The 25420-nt window shown below is 36.0% G+C and overlaps 2 protein-coding genes and 1 pseudogene across 2 annotated transcripts; 1 reads left to right on the forward strand and 2 right to left on the reverse strand.

Annotated features, from left to right (window-relative positions):
* Window positions 1-1528: 1528 nt before the first annotated feature.
* LOC140058276 (uncharacterized) lies at window positions 1529-2324 on the forward strand (annotated as a pseudogene).
* A 5939-nt stretch (window positions 2325-8263) lies between these two features.
* On the reverse strand, window positions 8264-10660 carry LOC140058277 (uncharacterized). The gene has a single exon (XM_072103842.1). It carries the CDS (start codon window positions 10658-10660, stop codon window positions 8264-8266), a length of 2397 nt encoding a protein of 798 aa, XP_071959943.1.
* Window positions 10661-23627: 12967 nt separating this feature from the next.
* Window positions 23628-24845, reverse strand: LOC140058278 (uncharacterized). Its single transcript, XM_072103843.1, has one exon. The coding sequence runs from the start codon at window positions 24843-24845 to the stop codon at window positions 23628-23630; it is 1218 nt and encodes a 405-aa protein (XP_071959944.1).
* Window positions 24846-25420: the final 575 nt, after the last annotated feature.

Consider the following 25420-nt stretch of genomic DNA (forward strand, 5'->3'; position numbering starts at 1 on the left):
ACTTTTAGTTACAAAACATCGTGGCTATAGGTAGCTTTAAGTTTTAGGGGTTGTTACTACATGTGGCGGGTTTCTATTACCACCACATGTTAATAATGACGGTTAATGTTACCTCGTATGCAAATTATAAACAGTCAATGAAAGTTAATGAAGACTTAAAAAAGCTTCAACTACAAATGGCACGTTATTTTACTAAAGGCTCCACGCGATACTATACGCCCCGTGTTGATCTTGATTGGGTCCCTTTGTCTCAACTACATAAATTATCTAGAACAAAGATTGTTTGATTGAAACCTATTGTAACTTTAATATCCTAAAATATAAATTCTTAAGTAGTTGTAATGATACACTTAACAAATGTACAAATGATGTGTACTCATAATGTATTTAATGTTCGCGGCATTTTCAGTTAAGAATATTGAACAGGCCTTATCAGAAAAATAAGTCAGAGTGGTCAAACACTTTACTACAAAATAACGTCCGTAAACGTTTATTCTAAATTAAAACCTGAACCAAAATTAGAAAAATATCTTCTTGACAAAACACATTTTCTTTTGGTGCCAGCTTAAAGTGTTGAGGGCTTCATGCATGTCAGCCTCGGCTGTTTCTTATTAAAGAAAGTTTAACAAAAAACAAATAAATAAAAATATGACTTTCTAATCAAAATAGCTCCGTGCACATCCAAATTCAATTATCTTGCAGACAATATTTTAAGTGATTTTTTTTTTCAGTTTTGATTGTATCACAGATCTCGTTTACACGTGAAGATGTTACTAACATTTCTGATTTTGATATTTAGAATTGTTAGTCTTGTCAATTCACAAAGTGAGTATGTTTCTTCCTTGTTAGCTTTGTAATCCATTTATTATAAAATATCAACGTTGATTCAACATAGAAATTACCAACGTTGAAATGGGTAACGTTTAAATAACATCGGAACATTTTGAAAATAAAAGTTTGCATCAACACAAATGTCAAAGTTGGTTCAACGAAGACATTATCAATGTTGAAACAACGTAAAATAAGTAAGGTTGAAATAACGTCTTAAAATTGTTGAAAAAGAAATTTTGCATCAATATAAATGTCAACGTTAATTCAACGTTGAAATTATCAACATTGCTTCAATGTTGAAATTATTAACATTAAAACAGCGTAATTTAGTTGAATATGAAAGTTCGCATCAACGTAAATATCAACATTAATTCAACTTTGAAATTATTAACGTTGTTAACGTTGTTTAACATTAGAGAGTTTACGAAACACGACGGAGAGGGACGACGACGGATTACCAGTGCGCGCTGATGCGTGAAAAGCTGGTTGTCGTCCACTTTAAAAAGTTCGTTTACGATACGCGATGGGATATGTTTGTAAACAATCATCATGGCGTTCGTACAAGATGCAATAAATATCGCACTTTACGATGATATAATTGACCCTGAGGAGTATTTACTTTTGTATGATTTTAATAAATGCAATAATATAAATGTACAGTACAAAGATTACAATAATTTTAATCTTGCATCGTACAATGACGACGAATGCAACGTGTTTTTCAGGTAAGTCACCACCAACCAATCATTAGTAGGGCCTAAGTAAAGCCTTATCTAGTAAAGCCTATATTTTATGAAAGCAAATAGCTGATTGTAGGTTTAAATTCAATTGAATTTTTGTCAATAAGTTCATTACTAATAAAAGTAGTGTAATTTGATAATTAAAAACAAAAATTAAATTAAATTAATTATTTATTTGTAGGCCTAACTAAGCCTAGGGCCTAGGCTAGAAAGTAGGCATTTATACTAGCGAATTAGACTTACCTTGTCTAGAGATAAATGGAGAAAATCAAAGAATAGTTTATAATGGTTATAAGCGTGTTTACTCATTACAATTTCAATCAGTCGTCACACCAAATGGACTTATAGCAAATCTGTTTGGACCCATCGAAGGATGTCCCGTCATGATGCCTTCATGTTGAGGGAATCTTACCTACTACACAAGTTAGAACGCAATGCCGTACGTCGAAATGGAGATCCCCTTTGTATCTATGCATACCCCTTCGTGTTCATTTACAGGCTCCGTTTAAAGGAAATTTAACACAGGCTCAAGTTGACTACAACAGATCTATGAGCCAGGTTAAAGTATCTGTTGAATGGCGTTGTAGAAAACTGGAAATTTGTAGACTTTAAGAAAACACAAAAAATAGTGCAATTGGGAAAATTTATGTAGTTTGTTGTCTGTTGTCAAATGCCCACACTTGTCTTTATGGCAATATTACGTCAAGAACCTTTCAACTCGATCCGCCTGCCCTTGAGGAATATTTCCGATAAGTTACACAAGCAATACAAGTTTTAATTAAACAAAAATGATTTTAAAACGTTTAAAATGTTTAAATATTATTAATTTTAATACAGTAATCCATTCAGATTACTCAGTAAGTTTTGTATACAGTATAATATTGTTCACTTTAAAAGTTGTTATTGCATTTTTTTTAATATTTCATATTAATTTACTAATTACTTATTTATACACTTTTATTGACAATGTGTATTACAGTGTATTACAGTATATGCAATTTGTTTAAAATATATGTAAGTTAAGTATAGGAAAATTTCATACTGTAACAATAAAAAAATGCATTTATAGTACTGTAAATTTACTCAAATGTTTAGATTTTATATTGCACATTAATGTTTACTACAGAAAACTTTAAAAGTTGTTGATATTGCACAATTATAATTACTTTATATATACACTTTTATTATTAAACTTCATGACCTATGAGGGTCTGATACAGAAAAGGCTAATTGAGTCATGAGAAATATCATAAGACCATACTTCATGGTCTTTGGATGAAATGTAAATACAAATATTACTAAGCACTAAATGTACAAAGTGGTCTCCAGAAAAGGATGACCAGCTAGTGGAGATGGTGAGAGGAGATGATTATACTGGATCCTTTCCAGTACAGAGAAAGAACACAGCAACGTGGAAAAGTATGGAAAGACATTGCAAGCAATAATTCACCATCTTTTGACATCAACTTAGATGGAACAAATGTGAGGTTTCGGTGGAATATATTAAAGGAAAAGTTGAGGGCAAAATTCAATAATGAAATAAGGGGGTCTGGTCCACCAGCATCAGAAACATAGAAGAGAAGATTTGCTAAGTTAATATAAGATGAATGGAGTGATGGAGCACAAGCTGCAGGTAAAGCGGTTCATTTCCGACTAAATCATTGTAATAACTGACAGAAAAACAGGCTTAAGAGGTAGATCATTACTTTTTTTCAATTATACGGAGCATGAGCTCCATTTGTTTATTCATTTGAACGTTTTGATTTTGTATCTGTTGACGAGTTAATTCCATTTGTTGTTTCATCATCAACAACATACTTGATTGCGTCTCTTCAGCTTTCTTCTTAGCAGCAGCATCACTCTCCATTTTCACTTTTAAAAATTCCATGGTACTACTTGCTCTGCTATTTTTTGCATTTACCTCTCTGTTAATATATAAAAATAAAAATATATGTCCAAATAATAATATTGTGCAATTCTTTTTCATGTACAATAAACTATGACTGCTCATAATTATTGGTATACTTAGTTTTGGGAAAAAATAGACAACATGATATCATGTACATTATATAGACAGATAGAAATGATTTTGTCTACGTACTGCTTACCATACATATCAAGTTTTAATTACATCATCTCTGTCTATATTTTTGTCTTTGTATTGCTTTACTTTTAGTAAAAACATGTTAAAAATGGATTAAATATGTCTTCAAGATCAATTTACCTTGATTTAGTCTGAAATGTCTCTAATGAGCGCTTCCGAACCTCTTCACCTGCAGCTCGTGCTGCGGCTGCATCACTACTCTCTGATCTTATGTTTAAGGCATCTTTCTCCTGACTTAGCAAATCTTCTATTGCAGCTTCTGTTTCTGATAATGCTGGTGGAGCGATACCAGACCCTCTTATCTCATTATTCAATTTTGCCTTCAATTTGTCCTTTAATAGATTCCATCTATCCCTTAAATTTCTTCCATCTAAGTTAAAGTCGAAAGATGGTGAAAGATTGCCTGCAATGTCTTTCCATACTTTTCCGCGTTGCTGCGTTCTTTCTCTGTACTGGAAAGGATCCAATGTAATCATTTCCTTCACTAACTGGTCATCCTTTTCTGGAGACCACTTCTTAGTTGGAGATATTTTTTTTGCTAAAATAGGATAAAAAATGTATGTAATATCAATCAATAACACTACAGAATCAAAGTATTCTGTCATTGATGTTGTTATAGCTCAGTATATTATAGTAGGCTAGGCCTCAAACCAAGTCTAGGTATAACCAATGTAGACAGGTCTGGATGAAAAATGACTGGTATGACCTAGCTAGTCTCTAGAAGTAGAGTAGAAGTAGGATGGGTTGCGCCAAAAGCTAAATGTGTGTGTCTTGCTTGGGCCTACTAGCATATAGCTAGTACTACTACTAGGCCTAGGCCTAGCCTCTAGCTAGGGCCACTAGGCCTAGAACCTAGGTGGCCTAGCCTACCCTTAGGCTAGTCTAATGCTAGCCAGGCTAAACATATATATTCAACTTGTATTGCCACAAAAATATATAGGCCTAGGCTAGGCCTACCTATATTTAAAAAAAAAAACAATTAGGCCTAGCCTAGCTAGGCCTGGCCTAGGCTAGGTTAGGGGCCTAGGCCTACCTACGAGCATGGCATTTATGAATAGGAGGTTAAAAAATAGAGGGCCTTCCCAGCCTAGCTAGGCCTAGTTAGTGACTTAGTATATGTAGGAGGACTAGGCATAGAATAGGCCGTAGTTTAGTTAGGCCTAGATAGTAATAACTACTAGGCCTAGCCTAGGTGTGCCTACCTGCGGCCTATTCTTTCTAGGCCTAGGCCTAGGCCTAGCCTACTTTTAGGCAGCAAATGGCACTTTATTTTAAGTGATAATTTTATCTATTATTAAATTAGGTCATAAATCAGAAATCAATGCAAACATTATTTAGGATCCCATTATTTAATTGATGATCATTTTAAATATAAACATAACCAAATATACATACTTTGGGCAGCTAATTGAGAAGTCATTGTTTGTGTTTTTTATTCGTGCACTGTGAACTGCAAAACAGCAATTTTGCAGTTGTCTTCTACCAGACGACAACTGGTGAAATTACTTACGCAGGCGCAGTGTCGCCAGTGGGCGTGGCTATCACTGTCAATCACTCGTTGTCTGAGCTCCCGTTGTGTTTCGTAAACTCTCTATTGAAATTATAAACGTTGAAATAACTTCATAATTTTAGTTGAATGTGAAAGTTTGCATTAACGTAAATTTCAACGTTGATTTAACATAGCAATTATCAACGTTGGTAATAAGTTCATTTAACGTTATCCGCAAACGTTGAAATAACGTTAAACAATTGTTGAAATAAAGTTTAAATCAACCAAAATATCAACATTGATCTTTGTAGAATAATCAACTAGATTCAAGATAGAAATATTAACATTTATTCAATGTAAAACTTACATTAAAACATTTAATCAACGTACAGATCAACATTGATTCAATGTTTATTTTACCGTTGCTTCAAATCATCAACATAACATTAAATAAACGTGGCAATGGTTTAGTTGAATAATGAAGAGTGCTCTACAAAACAACATACTATGTATATAGCAGAACGTAGAGGAGCGTAATATCCAATTGTTACGGCTCGCTCGTTAGGCTGAAACCAACAATAAGAACATAACAAAACACGTTGTAGTTGTCGTCCATCTTTATTCATCTCCTCTCTTTTACCCTAGAGGGCTCACTTCCGTGTGACAAACCCATCACACACCCCCACTTAAAGAAAGTTTGATATGATTAAACTTATAACTGTTTACTATAACATCTTAAATATTGTCTTATACAGTAGTTATTTTAACAGGTCGTTGATATGAATTTACTTCAACTGCTTCTTTAAAATTTCACAAGTTCTAATTAATTTACTTTAAATCCGTGTATGCCATTAATGCATCACTCTATCACAACTAACATATTACAATTAAATAAACACTTTTTATATCAACAAAACTTTTAAAATCATTTCATGCATGTTTTATCTAAACTCTTGACAAAGCGTCAGCTACAACATTGTCTTTTCCTCTGATATGATGAATTTCCAGATTCATTTCTTGAACTGCTAAACTCCATCTCAACAAGCGTTGATTCTTGTCTTTCATTCTTGCCAAGAACGTTAATGGGTTGTGGTCAGTCCAAACTACAATTGGAAACGGAGTAGATCCAAAATACACTTCAAAGTGCTTTAACGCTGACATCAAAGCTAATGTCTCCTTCTCAACAGTAGAATAACGCTTCTCATGCTGGTTGAATTTTCTCGAATAGAAACATACAGGCTTGTCAACACCATTCTCGTCTGTTTGCGCCAACACAGCACCAGAACCAACATCACTGGCATCAATCATTAACGAGAAATGTTTATCAAATTGTGGAGCCATCAACACCGGTTCCTTTGATAACATCGCTTTAACTTTAATGAACGCATCATTGCATTCCTCCAACCACACAAAGCTCGCATAATTTTTCAGCAGATTCGTTAATGGAGCTACAAGCGTTGAGAGAAACTTCTGCAAAAACGTCGATAACACCCAGCCATTCCCAGGAACCGCATTAACTCCTGCTTACTCTTTCGAACTGGGAAATCACAGACTGCCTTAATCTTAGCACTTAATGGTTTCACTTTTCCGCAACCAACTTTATGACCTAAGAACACAATTTCTGCACAGGAAAACTCACTTTTCACCAAATTTACTGTCAACTTTGCAGCTGTCAACCTATCAAACAATGCCTTAATTCTCTGCACATGAACATCCCATGTATCACTATAAATAACCAAATCGTCTATATAAGCTTCACAGCCCTCCAACCCTGAAATTATACCATTAACCAATCTCTTGAACGTGGCTGGTGCATTCTTTAAACCGAAAGGCATGACTTTATACTGATAAAGACCCATGGGAGTTACAAAAGCTGACACTTCTTTCGCTCGCTCGGTTAAAGGAATTTGCCAGTAACCCTTTAGAAGATCAAATTTACTGACAAACTTAGCACTACCCACACGATCAATACAGTCATCTATCCTCGGTATGGGATATTAATCTGTAGTAGATTTGGCATTAACCTTCCGATAATCAGTACAAAAAACGATACGTTTTATCTGGCTTCGGAACTAATATACATGGAGAACTCCAAGCACTGCAACTAGGCTCGATTATATCATTCTTAATCATGTAATCAATCTCATTTTGTAATATCTTCATCTTGAACGGATTTGCTCTATATGGATTTTGTTTTATTGGTGAAAAATCAGCTGTCTTAACGTCATGCTCCACTAAGTTCGTTCGACCTGGAACATCTGAAAACAACTGCAGATTTCCAAATATCAAACTAACAATTTCAACCTTACGATCACGAGATAAATGACCAACTTTCTCTTCAATGTTTGCAAGGACATCTGAATTACTGAACTTAACACATGTATCAGGATCCCCAAACTCTTCAGAATTCTGTTCAACAACACACGTAACTGGTGTTGATGTACAGGTATCACTATTATTTCTCGCTGTGTATGGTTTCAATATGTTTATATGACACAGTCGCTTCTTTTTACGCCTATCTGGAGTATCTAACACATAGTCAACTTCTCCTACTCTTTCTAATACTTTGTAAGGACCAGCAAATCTTGCAGATAATGGTTGACTGGGAAGAGGCAACATAACTAACACTTCATCACCTGAATTAAAGCTTTTCTTTTCTGATTTCCTATCAAACAATCTCTTCATTTTACCCTGAGCCTTCACAAGATTCATTCTAGCCATCTCACGAGAACGATTTAATCGATCACGAAATTCAGACACATAATCTAGTATCGATACAGACTCTTCTGCATTCCCTAACAGCCTTTCTTTGACTATTTTAAGAGGGCCTCCTCGGACCGAATGACCATACACCAACTCAAATGGGCTAAACCCTAAGGACTCTTGCACTGTTTCACGAACAGCGAAAAACAATCAGGGAACTCCCTCATCTCATTCCTTTTCACATTGAAAACAATAGGTTTTAAGCATATTCTTAAGTGTTTGATGAAATCTCTCAAGTGCCCCTTGAGACTGTGGATGGTAAGCACTTGAACTTATATGGGCAACACCTAACTGCTCTAAGACTTGTTTAACTATCTTTGACATGAAGTTTGATCCTTAATCGGACTGAACAGCTTTAGGCAATCCTACCCATGTAAAGAATTTTACCAATGCTTTAACAACATTCTTAGCTGTAATACGCCTAAGAGGAATCGCTTCTGGAAACCTACTTGATGCACACATTATTGTTAATAGATACTCATTTCCATTTTTAGTACGTGGTAATGGACCCACACAATCAACAATAACCCTTGAAAATGGTTCAACGAATGCAGGAATAGGCTTAAGTGGGGCTACTGGAACCTTTTGATTAGGCTTCCCCACTACCTGACACGCATGACAAGATTTACAATAGTTAGACACATCTTTTCTAAGACCTGGCCAAAAGAAATGCCTGAAAATTTTGTCTACCGTTTTATTGACACCTAAATGACCTGAAAGAAGATAATCATGCGCAATACCAATAATATCCTGACGGTATCCGTTAGGAATAACTATCTGGTGAATCTCATTCCAAACATCACTACTTGGAATATCTGGTGGCCTCCACTTAAGCATAAGTATGCCATCCTTTATATAATAACAAACAGGAACAATAGACATTTCCTCTACAGAAAGAGCTTGCTGACCAAATGACACCAAATCAGGATCATTACTCTGCTCTTCCACTAACCTAGACCGATTGAGAACTGTCGGACCGAAATCACACACTTTTGGGTGCTGTTGTTCAGCCTGGGCAGTGTGTGACTCGGGACCTGAGCAGACAGCCTCTTGGGAAACGCGATCCGTAATGTCTCCGTAAAAACTATCACATAAGTCAATACTCTCATCCTCATCTATGGTTTTATTTGCCATAGATCGCGTCACCGCACATGATGGAAACACATGTGATAATTCTTTCTCTAAACACACCGTGCTTTCATCTTCAACAGGACTCTTGCACACAACCGGTTCTACTGTCACTCTGTCTCCGGCCAAATCATTCCCCAAAAGGAGTGTGACACCCCATACTGGAAGACTAGGAACGACACCGACAACAAAATCTCCGCTAACAATATCTGTTTCAATCCGAATTACATGAAGTGGGACTTCCTTATAACCCCCTTCAACACCTTGAATGAGCACACTTGCTCCAGCAGAAGACTCGTTTGAAAATGACAATGCTGATTCTAATATCAGGGATTGTGACGCCCCTGTGACACGAACTTTACTCAGATTCACATCATTGATCAATGCTACAGAACCAGTAGAGAGGAAAGGCTTAAATAGCTTTCGCACTTTTTCTGGACCTGAAGATTGGATCAACTTCTCACTTTCATCAACGTCATGACTCACTGTCACTTTCAACGGGACTGTATTAACCAACGTGTTTGGGAGTGATTGGGGTTTCTTATTATCCCCTTTAGCTTTGCTTTGAAACAGCCAGCAATCTGCCTTTATATGACCCTTTTTCTTGCAGTAAAAACAAGTTCTTACAAATTTACTACTACTATTAACTGTAGTTTTCTGACTTTTGACCTTAGAATCATCAACAAATTTTGAAACCAATTTGGTATCCACAACCTTGTGCGTGAGCACATAATTATCGGCAACAGAAGCCGCTTTCATTAAATTATCAACTTTCTGCTCCTCTAGATGTGTACGAACTTCAGTAGGGGAACAAGATTTAAACTCCTCAACTAACATAAGCTCACAAAGCTTTCTAAATTCACCGTTTACTCCTTCCGAACTAAACCATCTATCAAACAGAATCTGCTTCTTACGTGCAAATTCTGTAAAAGTTTGATCATAAGGTTTACCTAAGTTCCTAAATTTCTGACGACACGCCTCTGGAACTAACTCATAAGCTGACAAAACAGCAGTTTTAACCGCATCATAGCTTTCACATTGATCATCAGCCAATGCAGAAAATACCTCTTGGGCTTTACCCACAAGAGCAGTTTGTAACAACACAGTCCAGTATCTAGCAGGCCACTTTAATCTATTAGCAATTTTCTCAAAAGCTAAAAAATATGTCTCTACCTCGTCCTCATTAAACTTGGGAACCCATTTAATATTCTGAGTAATCTCTGAATCATTAGGTGTAGAAACCCGTGTGGTGTGACCCATTTGGTTAGCTAATTCTAATTTCCTTAACTCAAACTCATGTATTTCCTTTTGAGTTTGCATCTCTATTTTTCTTCTTTCAAAAATCAATTGTTCACGTTCCAACTCAATTCTAGCCAACTCAATTCTAGCCAACTCGACCTCATTCCCCGCAGTTTTTACGGATTCATGAGTAATTAAACCAACATGATTTCCAATCACATTTATCAAGTCATATTTATTCATGGAATCATTTATAGATGCTCCAACCCTAGTACCTAGGAGTCGCAAACGCTCCTCTGATAGCTGAGGTACCACCTCAATGGACATGCTATCCAAAAATTCCTCGTCAAAATCACTTTCTGACATAGTTTCTATTTGAAACAAACAAACAAAAACACCGGTTAAAATAATAACCAATATGACGATAATTAAGGCACCAGTAATAAATTACCTGCCAAGCCCACACAGTATTAAACCTACCGTGCGCCGTGGTCTCAATAACTAGACCCCTAAAATCAAAGCCAAACCGACTTCTAGTATCACAGGCAAGCCTACACAAGCCTAAAACAACAACACAGTGTACTGGCTTGACGACCGCCAAACCTCGTTCGTTATAAAACGCCTCTAAACCTAAAACCAGCTTAGAATAAGTAACTAAAATTACCATCAGTTTGATCTACAACTACAATTCCGTACTTTGTTCTCGGGTGACCCCCCCCCCCCCCCAATTGTTACGGGCTCGCTCGTTAGGCTGAAACCAACAATAAATATTAACAAATGCCATTTTATGCTTTTTGGTTTTCGACACCAAGATTTGATTAACGACACTCATAATGTTTACCTTGCTGCCCACAAAATTCCTCTTGTTAAGCATACTAAATTTCTTGGAGTAGAAATAGACGAACAACTAAACTTCAAACATCACATTAAAGAAATCGAAACTAAAATTTCGAAAAATATTGGAATTTTATATCGTCTTTCATTTTACTTGCCCAACGAAGTCCTTTGCATGATTTATTGTTCACTTGTTTTACCTTTTATTTCTTACTGTAATATTGTCTGGGCAAACAACTATGTTTCAAACCTCAACAAAAGTTTTATTCTCCAAAAAAAAGCTATTCGCCTCATCTCTGGTGCGTCACGCCTAGATCACACTAGTGAGCTTTTCTCTGACATTAAATTATTAACTGTCCAAAACATCAATATCCTCCAACAATGCACCTTTGTCTATGAACATGTCAACTGTCTACTTCCAACCAAACTTTCTTGCAACTTTATAGAAAATAATAGCATTCATACCCATAAAACTAGATCCTCATGTAATCTCCACCCTCCCCTTACCAAATTAACATTAATGCAACATAATATCCGTTATAGTGGCACCAAATTATTTAATGATCTCCCCGACGAAATTAAATTGGCACCTTCAAAAAATGCATTTTCTTTTAAACTAAAACAAATTCTACTCCATAAATAACTAATAATAATAAAACAACATGTTTATTCTGGGTTTTCTGTGCTACCATAGTATTTTATTATTATTAATTTGTCGTTGTCTTGCTTTACCTGTTTTTTTATCTTGTTTTGTTTCTGTTTGTTTAAATTCCAATATGATTACAATTTCTTAACTGGCTACCCGTCACAAGTTTTTTTGGAGGGAAACCTCCAAATGTTATTACTTTCTGGGTGTTGCCTCTTAATTATTAGGTGATCATTTAGAATAATTGTATTAAATCTTTATTATTCTTCTTCTTCTTCTTCTTCTTCAGTCTTCTTCTTCTTTCTGTGCACTTTTTGTTTAACAAATATCTCAAAAAGTTAAATGTCAATGATTACCAAAATTTCACAATGTCTTTTAAATACTTTAACTTAGCCATAATAAGCTTTTCAGCGTGATCACTTATCCGTGCCGTCACGTATACGCCATTTTGTGAAATCACATTATCAATCATATGTCCATAATTCATTATCACATATTTATGAAATTCACTACACGTAAATTTCAGGTCAAGGTAAAAAATATTAGCAAATAAAAACCTGCGCGTTTCAAGGTGAAATCGCGCGTTTAAAATTTAAAAAGGTCAAAATTAGGTTTTGATCAATTTAGAGCATGAATTAGGCCATTTGCGTGTTTCAAAAAATTACTGCGCGCTGTTTTATTATGTTTTTTATTACCGCGCTGTACTTAAAAAGCGTAAAAAATACGAATTTGTTTGTACAAATTGCATTCTACTCACCATCCTTAGTACATTCACCAAATTTTAGTCCGTTTCGACTTAAAATAACGCTATACGAGCAGGTTAAACATGACAAAATGCGCACATTAATTGCATAAAAGTGCTGAAAATGTTGAAAAAAATGTCTTTTTTTAAATGAAAATAACTCTTCAGAATGCACGATGACCCCTAAGTTTTTTAACTTATTCGGGAAGCCATTGAGTTGTAGATATAAATGTATATACACATTAGACGTACAAAATGGTATTACGTCATCAAATGGCCACTTGAATTTAAAAATTAGGATTTTTTTCCGTTTTGTGTAGGTTATCACATTCAATAGAGCGCATCTCCGCTATTTGAGCCCGTGTTTTGCACAAATTTCAGTGTGTGCTTGCTTAATTATTTATCTTTCTCATAAGTTGTCAGTGTTTTCATTTTTATGACGTCATCACACGTAAAAACTTGAATAACGTAGGTCGTGTAATTTCACCTTCGCTGTAAATTTGAATATCTTACAGCTCTTTAGAATTGAAGGTTACCTTGATGATTGTAATTCATTATGAAAGCTGATGAAATTTAGATATGAATTCATATAAAAACCAAGCCTATTGGATGTTGTGACGTTAACATATGGCCAGATGAAGTTAAAAAGTAGTTTTTCCATCTTTTTCGTCAAAGTTATACAAATTTCAAAGAGTGCGTACAGCGCTTCTACGTGCCAGATTCTCTTCCAATTCTTATATTTATTTGCTCAATTCATTATCTTTCGAAATTGTCATCTTTGAGTTTATTTTGATAATTCCATCATACCAAAAAAATAGAACATGATGTGTGTCCCATAATTTCACCTATGCTACACTGTATATAGATATACAGTATATACTGTACATATTGTATATGACACATAATAGGTACAACTCAGCACTATAAGTGTATATGCATCATGTCATAGGATGGCGTACATCTTTTTACGATCGTATGTTAACGTACATGCATGTTTAAAAAATGTTAATTTCATTAAAATGATAAAAATGATCACCTATAATTCGTCAAAGTGACGAATTAAATTCTAGTTTATATTTAAATTGTTATTTTGTTTACTTTGAAATGATAAGAAATAAATGTTATTATGAATGAATGAATGAATGAATAAGAACAAAACACGTTGTAGTTGTCCATCTTTATTCATTTAGGTATATTTATTCATAAAAAGACATCAAAATACAACGGCAGCCAAAAGGCTGAAAAGTAGTATTTTACAAAATTTGATAAAAATATATAAATACATTATGTATAAAAGGTAAAACTAGTTTAAAAAAAAAAAATAATAATAATTTACCACATTAAAATTGGTCCACCTGTAAGTTAAAATAGTGCCAGCCTATTCAATATTCATCATTAATGAGTCGGACTAAAAAAGGGACTGGTGAAGATCTAAATCTTTCTGTACGACCAAACGGGATTTTGAGTAGAGGCTTACTCGCAGACCTCAGGGTTCTGCTAATGTCACGAACAGGTGGAAGAATGCTTCTAAATGTATCGGACTTTATTATTCCTTTACCAAATTTCAGTAAGAGTTGGACTCTTTTGTTAACTAGCGATGGAAGGTCTGACAATTTAAGAGCAGACTCGTAGGATACATAGTTCATGCCATAAATGATTCGTAGAGCTCTTTTTTGAACTCTTTCTATTGACTTAGTTTGGTCTTTCGTAATTGAACTGTGCCACACAGGGCATGCATATTCAACTAAAGGACGTATATAGCAAGTATATACTTGTAGTAAATCTTTAGAAGGCGCCTTGGCTTTCTTAAGTATAATCAAAGTGTACAAACGTCGACATGAATATGCATCTCCCATTTAAGGTTATCCTGCAAGGTGACACCAAGCAGTTTAATGTGATTTACACATTTAAGATCATGGCCATTTAGATTGAAACTGGGAGGAGGACAGTCGGACTTTAGGAAGGCTTGGGGAGGACTCTATTTATCAAACACCAATCATCAAGTTGATTTAAAGTGTCCTGCAACAATTGGCTATCACTACTTCTAACTACTTCACTAAGAGTGAGGTCGTCCACATATTTCCACCGCCTGTCAGTTCCCTCAGCAACATCATTGACTAATACCAAAAAGAGAAGGGGACCCAACTTCGTGCCCTGGGGCACCCCACAAGTAATATTAGAATTTGAAGAGGTGGCTCCCTTAACTTTGGTATTGCATGTGCGATTTAAGAGGAAACTACAAACGGTAGGAAGAATGGACGGCCTCACTCCTATGGATATTAATTTATTTATGACAACATTATGATCCACACGATCGAAAGCCTTCGTAAAGTCAACAGCACATAAGTTTAAATATTTGCTACCCCCCTCCAGGTCAGATACAACAGAATTTATCAAGTCTACGAGGTAGTGTGAAGTTGACGAGCCTCTACGACAACCAAATTGCTTACTATCTAAAGAATCTTTTATATCATTAGTTACCCACTCCGCTAAAAAGCTTTCAAATATCCGAGAAAAAATGGGTGTTAGGGATATAGGCCGAAGGTCATTACAATTATTAGCATCTGGAACCTTAGGAACTGGTATTATAGTAGCCTTTTTCCATTGTTCAGGAAAATTACCTTCATTTAAAGAAGAATTAAAAATGTCCGCTAATGGATAAGAGAGTTCAAATGAGTATTCCTTAATTAATCTGATCGGTAGATCTTCTGGGTGTCCTGCTTTTTGTATGTTTAACTTATCGATTGCAGATTTCACTTGTCCTGGGTGGGGGTTCCGATGCTGGTAAGTAACTTGGTAGTTTTGTAATGACAAGTGCTGAAAGTTCACTACAAATCGTGGCAAAATGTTGGTTAATTACTTCAACAGCCGCTTGCGTTGATAGACCAGGGATGTTAAACGTGTCCTTTTTCTTTAGATTGCAGAGATTCACAATTCCTTTGTGCCATCTAGCAGGGCTATTGCTTTTTAGACACTTTAATGAGGTCGCGTAAAACTTCTCCTTCGCGTGCGTAATTGCTCTTTGTATGGAGTTACGTATCCTTCGCCATTGTTGGGTATGGTTACTAGAAAAGGCCAACTGTCGTTCTACAATCAATCTCTTGATTCTCGGCGTCATCCACGGCTTATCGGTTTTCTTATGGCAAATCGATTTCACGGGGAAAAAATCTGCAAATTTCCCATTAAGCACAGTAAGAAATTCATTTGTTGATTCGCTATCAAGAACATGGCACCAGTCATGGGCAGTGATCCACGATCCAAATGATCTAACCGACGAGTTACGATACGGTTGGATAGTACAAGTGGTGTAGTTAGAGGTAGGTATAACATGGATTGGTTTCAATAGTATACAACAATGGTCGCTACGTCCTAAGGGGGCCAACTTAGTGGCTTTACTGTATCTTTCCGGTCGATTCATGAACACTTTATCAAGTATGTTATTTTTCCTATGGGTAGGAAAATCAATCATTTGTTCCATACCTAATTCAGATTGCATATAGGTAGTGTTTAGATGGTTGAAGTCACCAAGTACTATGATATTTGCCAATCTATCCATTCCATAAATACTATCAATTACATTTCCAACATGCTCTAAAAGTTGGTTGGGGTAGTTGGCAGACGGCGGGTAGTAAATAGCTCCGATATATATAGAACGCGTTTTGCTGTTCTGTGTAGAGCGATAGCTAATTTTTGACCATAGGCATTCGAATTTGCAATCAGTATGCGTAACAATCGGATGGATTTCCAGGTGGTCCGCTGCAAAGCATGCTACGCCACCGCCGATTTTATCAGTTCTGTTTTTAAAAACGCCTTTATAATCGCAAAAGTTAACAATACCTTGTGTTTCCTCTGTTAGCCATGTCTCAGTGACTATCGCTACATCTACATTATGTTTCTTTAAGGTACAGTGAAATTCGTCTGCTTTATTCTTTAATGACCACGCATTCGTATACATAATTGTCGGTGCAGCTAAATCCCCTGTGATGCATGGGATCAAATTTCCAATATTACGACCTTGGGTCACCTTACCTTCATCCTCTCTTTTACCCTAGAGGGCTCACTTCCGTGTGACAAACCCATCACACAATCTGCAGACAGTACGGTACTGTTTCGATGTTATTAGATCTCGTCAGTGCAGCTCAGGTTTCGAAATGAAATGTACCGCAGAACTGGCACAATATATAGGCTGAGCCAGGTATGCGGGACATGGTACACTGATTATGAACACAAAGAGTGCACAAGCTCAACGAGCGTGCTTTGCAAAATATATATTTATGTGTGTCTTAATGCTGTTTGTGATTTAGGCTAATTTCACTACAAGCATGTGTATGCGAGTTTGGTGTAATGTTTATGTAACAAGCCTTTCAAATAACAATAGCTTCAGTTGACTAACAATAGAACAGCAATGCGAAAATCAAACGAGTGAATTTGAATAGGGTTTTTAAACTACTCACATCAAAAAAGGTGCACATTAAATCAAATTATGTTTTAAAATTACAAACCAAAAATTATAACTCTTGCCTCTTGTATAAAAATGAAGTTTTTTGGACAAGTAGTTCTCGAGAAAATGCAATTTCAGTTTACTTGTTACTTTAAGGACTGTTCGCCGGCTTTTGAAAAATTCTGTCCTATATTTTAACACTCAGGTCTAAAAAGTATATTAAAAAGTGGTCCAGAAGTGGAATGGTCCTTGACCAGATATCTATTTGTATATTCATTTTGGTAAAGATCTTGTAATTACTTTTGGAGTAATCCTGCTAACAAACAAACAGACAAACAAACACACGCGACCGATTACATATACCTCCTCCTTGGCGGAGGTAAATAAATAAATAGTGGCTGAATAACACACCATTATACAACACACATCACAAGTGCCTTATGCTGTCCGAATAAAAATGGCAATACACAATAATTGCCTTGTTCCGATTATTCAATAAACAGTCGTCTCGATTCTTGTATTGGTATATGCTTTACAAATGTGTGGCAACATTTATTCAAACCTAAAACAAATTTAATCAACTTAGTTTTAAGCAAAACAATACAGTTTTTAACAAATTAAATTATACTATGAATAGCTGGCTATTTTTCAATTTTAATAGTAGTTATTGTAGCTGTACAAAATAAACAATAATAATGATTTCACTTTCTTTCAAAAAGACAAAATAAACAGTTATATTTAACAAAAAAAACAATTGTCTAACCAGATAATGTGGCTATTTTTAACGTACAATTGAGATAAATAACTTTTTTTAAATTAAATTTTAAAGTGAACTGTTATGCTGGTATTAAAAATGACATATTCAACAAAACATTTTAACATACATTTCCGGGAAAAACTATATTTAAGGATGAGTCTTTCACATTGTTAAAAATCACAACATAAACAAATGCAGTGGTCGTAATATGGCACTAGGAGATTTCTCTCTTTCTACGAGCATGATATATATATTTATTGTGAAATAAAGTGACCAATTCAATTCAAATTCAATTTGAAGCTTTACACTTAAATAATACATACGCAATCACTATATAACATTACAACAGTGTAATAATATTGCTCGACAATATTTTATCAAGTCAGTGAGTTAAGCAATAAATACCAACCTTTTAATTTATCTCAATGGTCATCTATATATGTATATGCACATGGAGAAAGTTTACTGTATTAACAGTTATTTCATTGTTGTCGACATCTTTTTTAGCTGAAGGCTAATTGATATGGTCTACTAGCCACCAGGATAGGCCTACATCTAAAAAGAAAGATATTGAGTGTATTGTATAGCCGTCAGACCTAGCATTTGTTTATAGGAGTTGTAGACAGCCTAGCTAGGCCTAAGACATACCATTTTATAACCGTCATAATAAGTACTGTAGTTATCCTTGGCATAGTATCCAGTAATTATAATGTAGTTGAGTTCAGCACAAAGCCAGGCTAGTTAGTTTCCTATTATATGCACAAGTGGACTAAGGATCTAGATATTATGGTAAACTAGTTAAACTCTAAGGCCGGTATTCATGAAAGGGGACTATCTTAGTCCTGGACTATCCTTAGTCCTGGACTATCTAGTCGAGGACTAAGGATAATCCTGGACTATCCTTGATATGGTATTCATGAAACCTGGACTAAATAGTCCTGGATTAAAGGGTCTTTCACACCTGTTCCGGCACGGTTCCGGTCCGGCGAATCGAACATCAATGTTTCGTTTTCACGCGGCTATGCGCCAATCGATATGTGCGTAGCCGCGTGAAAACGAAACATTGGCGTTCGATTGGATTTTCCGGCGCCGGACCGGAACCGTGCCGGAACAGGTGTGAAAGACCCTTAAGCCATGGAAAATTACAGCAGCTAGGTGGTCCATTATGTTTCCTTCTAAATTACGCAAGTGTAATGTTCTAATAGAATAGCGTATACTGCGTCCCTTTCTATAGCAGACGTAAAAACGTGTATAATTTCATTTCGCGCACTATGGACGGCCAAAGAAGGACAATGAATTGGAGTAGGGAGGAAAAAAATGAATCTAGTCATGTTAATTAAAGAGAAGGCAGATATAATTGAGAGTAAAAATACCGATTTTAAGACCAACGACGCCAAAACATCGGCATGGAAATACGTGAAACGTATTCACGACGCTAGATTTGGGGACATTCGTTCCATTAAACATTGTAAGGAACAATGGAAACGAATAAAGCAAAGTGGCAAAAAAGAAATTTTTTCTTTCAAACACCAATTTACGAAGACGAGGGGAGGCCCACCACCACCTCCATTGACAGAGTTTGCGGAATTGGTAGAATCAATTATTCCTAGAGAACTTCAATCAATCAGGAACCCCTTCGACGACGACGAGGCAATTGCCGTCGCAGAACTAACGCCAGGGGAGTATCTACTTCCTTTGGCTTCGCTGCCTTCGTCAACAATTGTATCAACAGCATCGTCAGAAACAACCATGTGAGTACATGTAAACATTGTCAATAAAATAGTAGGCCCATAGTAGGCATATGGGCCTATGTGAAGGCTACACGATTATGCAAAAGAATTAGGTCTAGGCAAACAAAAAGTACGCACTGCATGCTGCTGTGTACGTCGTATACCCACCACAGTCCTCCAGCCTGAGCCTATCTATCCTCTGCTCCCGCCGACCCCTTGATATAGTGTGTGCACGCAGCGCAACTGATTATATGGTGGGATAGTATCGTAGATAACCGTGGAGCATGATGCTACTGTAATCCATGGTTGCACTATTTTGTTTTAATATTTTAAAATATACCTTTCTTTATTTTAGTTATCACACAAATATACTCACTCTTTCGTTATATCACGTATGATTTGTTTATTAATAACCATGGAGTTTAGAGTTACTCCATGTTAATAAACAACCCTTTTTTGGAAGAGTCCATTCCTGTAATTGCTACCGTTTGATTGGTGGAGGAGTACAATGTGACATGAATATGCAGGAGCTTTGTAAAAACCATAGTCGATAAAAACACACAGATAAATAACTATAGTATATTATATATTGAATACCATTGGTTTATTAATTTGTTGGTAATTACATCGTGATAAACATTTCATATTACAGAATTCATGAAGAAAATTGCGATGAAGACGAATCAGATCAGAGAAGACAGTTGACACCAACTGCTAATGTCATGAGGTAATTATTATGCAAAAATTGAGTACTGTATTCTATAGGACTACTAAAAATTATTTTTTACTCGGGGTACCCGAGTCTAATACTTACTCATTTTCTCCTCCACCATCTGGACACTATTGAGTAAAAAGTGCAATTTTTAAAGTACTACTCCTCCCTTATTAGTTGTAGTATTGAGCTGGGATTTAGCATGAATATACTACAGGGACATGTCCTCAAATCTATAGAGCCGGATTTTTAGATTTCAAACCGGATGCAGCCATATAACGTCTCGAAAATGGTACCATATAGCCGTATTTGGTAGGTTATTGATGTGTATGTGACGTCACATCCCGTCTTATGACGTCATTACAGCTTCATTTGCTGTACCCCGAGTATCGCACATTCGTGCTTTTTACTCGGGGTACCCGAGTCTAGTTTGTTAATTAATTTGTTTAATTAAGAAGCCACAATGTGTGACACACCACACAGCGTAAGGTAGTTATATGCGGCTTCTTGGCGTAGTGGTTATCACGTTTGCTTAACACGCAGAAGGTACCTGGTTCGAGCCCGGGCGAAACCTTTTTTTTTTATTTTATGGTGAAAAGTACTGTATACGCAATATGATAATTATACACAGTATATCTTATTTTTATTATTTTTTTAAATAACTATTTTGTGTAATCGGTAATTATCACTTTTATACATGTTTATTTTGCTTTGTGCTTATTACCATATTTATTTGTAATTTAAATGGATTAAAAAACTTTGTGTAACCCACATTTTTAGTGTAAGAGGTTTTGTAGTGTAGTGGTTGTCAAGTCTGCTTAACAACACGCAGAAGGTCCCGGTTGTTCGAGCCCTGGCGAAACCTATTTTTCTTTAACTTTATGGTGAAATATACTGTATACGTAATATGATATAGAGTATATCTCGTTTTATTACTCGGGGTACCTGAGTCTAGCACTCTCATCTTTTCCTCTTCTTCTACCATCCAGACACTATTGAGCAAAAAGTGCGATTTATAAAGTACTACTCCCCCCTTATTCGTTGTAGTATTGAGCTCGGATTTAGCATGAATATACTACAGGGACATGTCCTCAAAGCTATAGAGCCGGATTTTTTAATTTCAAACCGGATGCAGCCATATCACGTCTCGAAGATGGTACCGTATAGCCGTATTCGGTAGCGCGGTTAGTGATGTGTATGTGACGTTACATCCGGTCTTATGACGTCATTACAGCTTCTTTCGCTGTACCCCGAGTATTGCACATTCGTGCTTGTTTTTTCTGACATGAATAGTAGTGCATTGTATAAAAATCTATTATTTTTTTATATATATTTCAGCAAATCTTTAAAGAGAAAAAAATTGGAGGATGAATGCTTTGAGATGGCCAGGGCGGAACATAAATTAAAGATGCAGTCTATGGAAGAAGAGCATGAGATGAAAAAGGCAGAGCATAAATTAAAGATGCAGTCTATGGAAGAAGAGTGCGATATGAAAAGGCAGAAAAATAATTTACAATTAGATATTTTACATCTTCAGTATGAAGCTGCACAAATTGAACTAGATAAGTTGAAATAGAAAGCATGAACGATTATCTTTCAATTCAATTCAATTCATCGACATTTTTATTCCATAATCAAAATAAAAACATATACAAATACAATACAAATAATAAGATAATGGAATGGGATACAAAATAAGCACAAGTGCTTTAAGCATGTAACCCTAACAAAAAGATCAAACAATTAGTACAAACAAAAGAACAAACCAAAATAACATAATGTGATTTACTTAACTTAAATATTTCTATTGTTATAATATTGCTTTAATCTCTGTTTAAACAAACTTAAAGTGGGGGATTGTTTTATATAGTCTGTTAAATTGTTCCAAATATGTGTTCCTTGGTAGGAAATACATTGCTGTCCGACTTTGGTGCGTTTTAGTTGTGGACAGTAGTTTGACCTGTTTCTAGTTGAGTAATTATGGAATGAGGCAGATGTACTAAACTAAATACATTATGTATAAAAGGTAAAACTAGTTTAAAAAAAAAAAAAAAAATAATAATAATTTACCACATTAAAATTGGTCCACCTGTAAGTTAAAATAGTGCCAGCCTATTCAATATTCATCATTAATGAGTCGGACTAAAAAAGGGACTGGTGAAGATCTAAATCTTTCTGTACGACCAAACGGGATTTTGAGTAGAGGCTTACTCGCAGACCTCAGGGTTCTGCTAATGTCACGAACAGGTGGAAGAATGCTTCTAAATGTATCGGACTTTATTATTCCTTTACCAAATTTCAGTAAGAGTTGGTCTCTTTTGTTAACTAGCGATGGAAGGTCTGACAATTTAAGAGCAGACTCGTAGGATACATAGTTCATGCCATAAATGATTCGTAGAGCTCTTTTTTGAACTCTTTCTATTGACTTAGTTTGGTCTTTCGTAATTGAACTGTGCCACACAGGGCATGCATATTCAACTAAAGGACGTATATAGCAAGTATATACTTGTAGTAAATCTTTAGAAGGCGCCTTGGCTTTCTTAAGTATAATCAAAGTGTACAAACGTCGACATGAATATGCATCTCCCATTTAAGGTTATCCTGCAAGGTGACACCAAGCAGTTTAATGTGATTTACACATTTAAGATCATGGCCATTTAGATTGAAACTGGGAGGAGGACAGTCGGACTTTAGGAAGGCTTGGGGAGGACTCTATTTATCAAACACCAATCATCAAGTTGATTTAAAGTGTCCTGCAACAATTGGCTATCACTACTTCTAACTACTTCACTAAGAGTGAGGTCGTCCACATATTTCCACCGCCTGTCAGTTCCCTCAGCAACATCATTGACTAATACCAAAAAGAGAAGGGGACCCAACTTCGTGCCCTGGGGCACCCCACAAGTAATATTAGAATTTGAAGAGGTGGCTCCCTTAACTTTGGTATTGCATGTGCGATTTAAGAGGAAACTACAAACGGTAGGAAGAATGGACGGCCTCACTCCTATGGATATTAATTTATTTATGACAACATTATGATCCACACGATCGAAAGCCTTCGTAAAGTCAACAGCACATAAGTTTAAATATTTGCTACCCCCCTCCAGGTCAGATACAACAGAATTTATCAAGTCTACGAGGTAGTGTGAAGTTGACGAGCCTCTACGACAACCAAATTGCTTACTATCTAAAGAATCTTTTATATCATTAGTTACCCACTCCGCTAAAAAGCTTTCAAATATCCGAGAAAAAATGGGTGTTAGGGATATAGGCCGAAGGTCATTACAATTATTAGCATCTGGAACCTTAGGAACTGGTATTATAGTAGCCTTTTTCCATTGTTCAGGAAAATTACCTTCATTTAAAGAAGAATTAAAAATGTCCGCTAATGGATAAGAGAGTTCAAATGAGTATTCCTTAATTAATCTGATCGGTAGATCTTCTGGGTGTCCTGCTTTTTGTATGTTTAACTTATCGATTGCAGATTTCACTTGTCCTGGGTGGGGGTTCCGATGCTGGTAAGTAACTTGGTAGTTTTGTAATGACAAGTGCTGAAAGTTCACTACAAATCGTGGCAAAATGTTGGTTAATTACTTCAACAGCCGCTTGCGTTAATAGACCAGGGATGTTAAACGTGTCCTTTTTCTTTAGATTGCAGAGATTCACAATTCCTTTGTGCCATCTAGCAGGGCTATTGCTTTTTAGACACTTTAATGAGGTCGCGTAAAACTTCTCCTTCGCGTGCGTAATTGCTCTTTGTATGGAGTTACGTATCCTTCGCCATTGTTGGGTATGGTTACTAGAAAAGGCCAACTGTCGTTCTACAATCAATCTCTTGATTCTCGGCGTCATCCACGGCTTATCGGTTTTCTTATGGCAAATCGATTTCACGGGGAAAAAATCTGCAAATTTCCCATTAAGCACAGTAAGAAATTCATTTGTTGATTCGCTATCAAGAACATGGCACCAGTCATGGGCAGTGATCCACGATCCAAATGATCTAACCGACGAGTTACGATACGGTTGGATAGTACAAGTGGTGTAGTTAGAGGTAGGTATAACATGGATTGGTTTCAATAGTATACAACAATGGTCGCTACGTCCTAAGGGGGCCAACTTAGTGGCTTTACTGTATCTTTCCGGTCGATTCATGAACACTTTATCAAGTATGTTATTTTTCCTATGGGTAGGAAAATCAATCATTTGTTCCATACCTAATTCAGATTGCATATAGGTAGTGTTTAGATGGTTGAAGTCACCAAGTACTATGATATTTGCCAATCTATCCATTCCATAAATACTATCAATTACATTTCCAACATGCTCTAAAAGTTGGTTGGGGTAGTTGGCAGACGGCGGGTAGTAAATAGCTCCGATATATATAGAACGCGTTTTGCTGTTCTGTGTAGAGCGATAGCTAATTTTTGACCATAGGCATTCGAATTTGCAATCAGTATGCGTAACAATCGGATGGATTTCCAGGTGGTCCGCTGCAAAGCATGCTACGCCACCGCCGATTTTATCAGTTCTGTTTTTAAAAACGCCTTTATAATCGCAAAAGTTAACAATACCTTGTGTTTCCTCTGTTAGCCATGTCTCAGTGACTATCGCTACATCTACATTATGTTTCTTTAAGGTACAGTGAAATTCGTCTGCTTTATTCTTTAATGACCACGCATTCGTATACATAATTGTCGGTGCAGCTAAATCCCCTGTGATGCATGGGATCAAATTTCCAATATTACGACCTTGGGTCACCTTACCTTCATCCTCTCTTTTACCCTAGAGGGCTCACTTCCGTGTGACAAACCCATCACACAATCTGCAGACAGTACGGTACTGTTTCGATGTTATTAGATCTCGTCAGTGCAGCTCAGGTTTCGAAATGAAATGTACCGCAGAACTGGCACAATATATAGGCTGAGCCAGGTATGCGGGACATGGTACACTGATTATGAACACAAAGAGTGCACAAGCTCAACGAGCGTGCTTTGCAAAATATATATTTATGTGTGTCTTAATGCTGTTTGTGATTTAGGCTAATTTCACTACAAGCATGTGTATGCGAGTTTGGTGTAATGTTTATGTAACAAGCCTTTCAAATAACAATAGCTTCAGTTGACTAACAATAGAACAGCAATGCGAAAATCAAACGAGTGAATTTGAATAGGGTTTTTAAACTACTCACATCAAAAAAGGTGCACATTAAATCAAATTATGTTTTAAAATTACAAACCAAAAATTATAACTCTTGCCTCTTGTAT

This window comes from Antedon mediterranea, chromosome 9 (genome assembly GCF_964355755.1).
Source record: "Antedon mediterranea chromosome 9, ecAntMedi1.1, whole genome shotgun sequence".
NCBI classification, from domain to species: Eukaryota; Metazoa; Echinodermata; class Crinoidea; order Comatulida; family Antedonidae; genus Antedon; species Antedon mediterranea.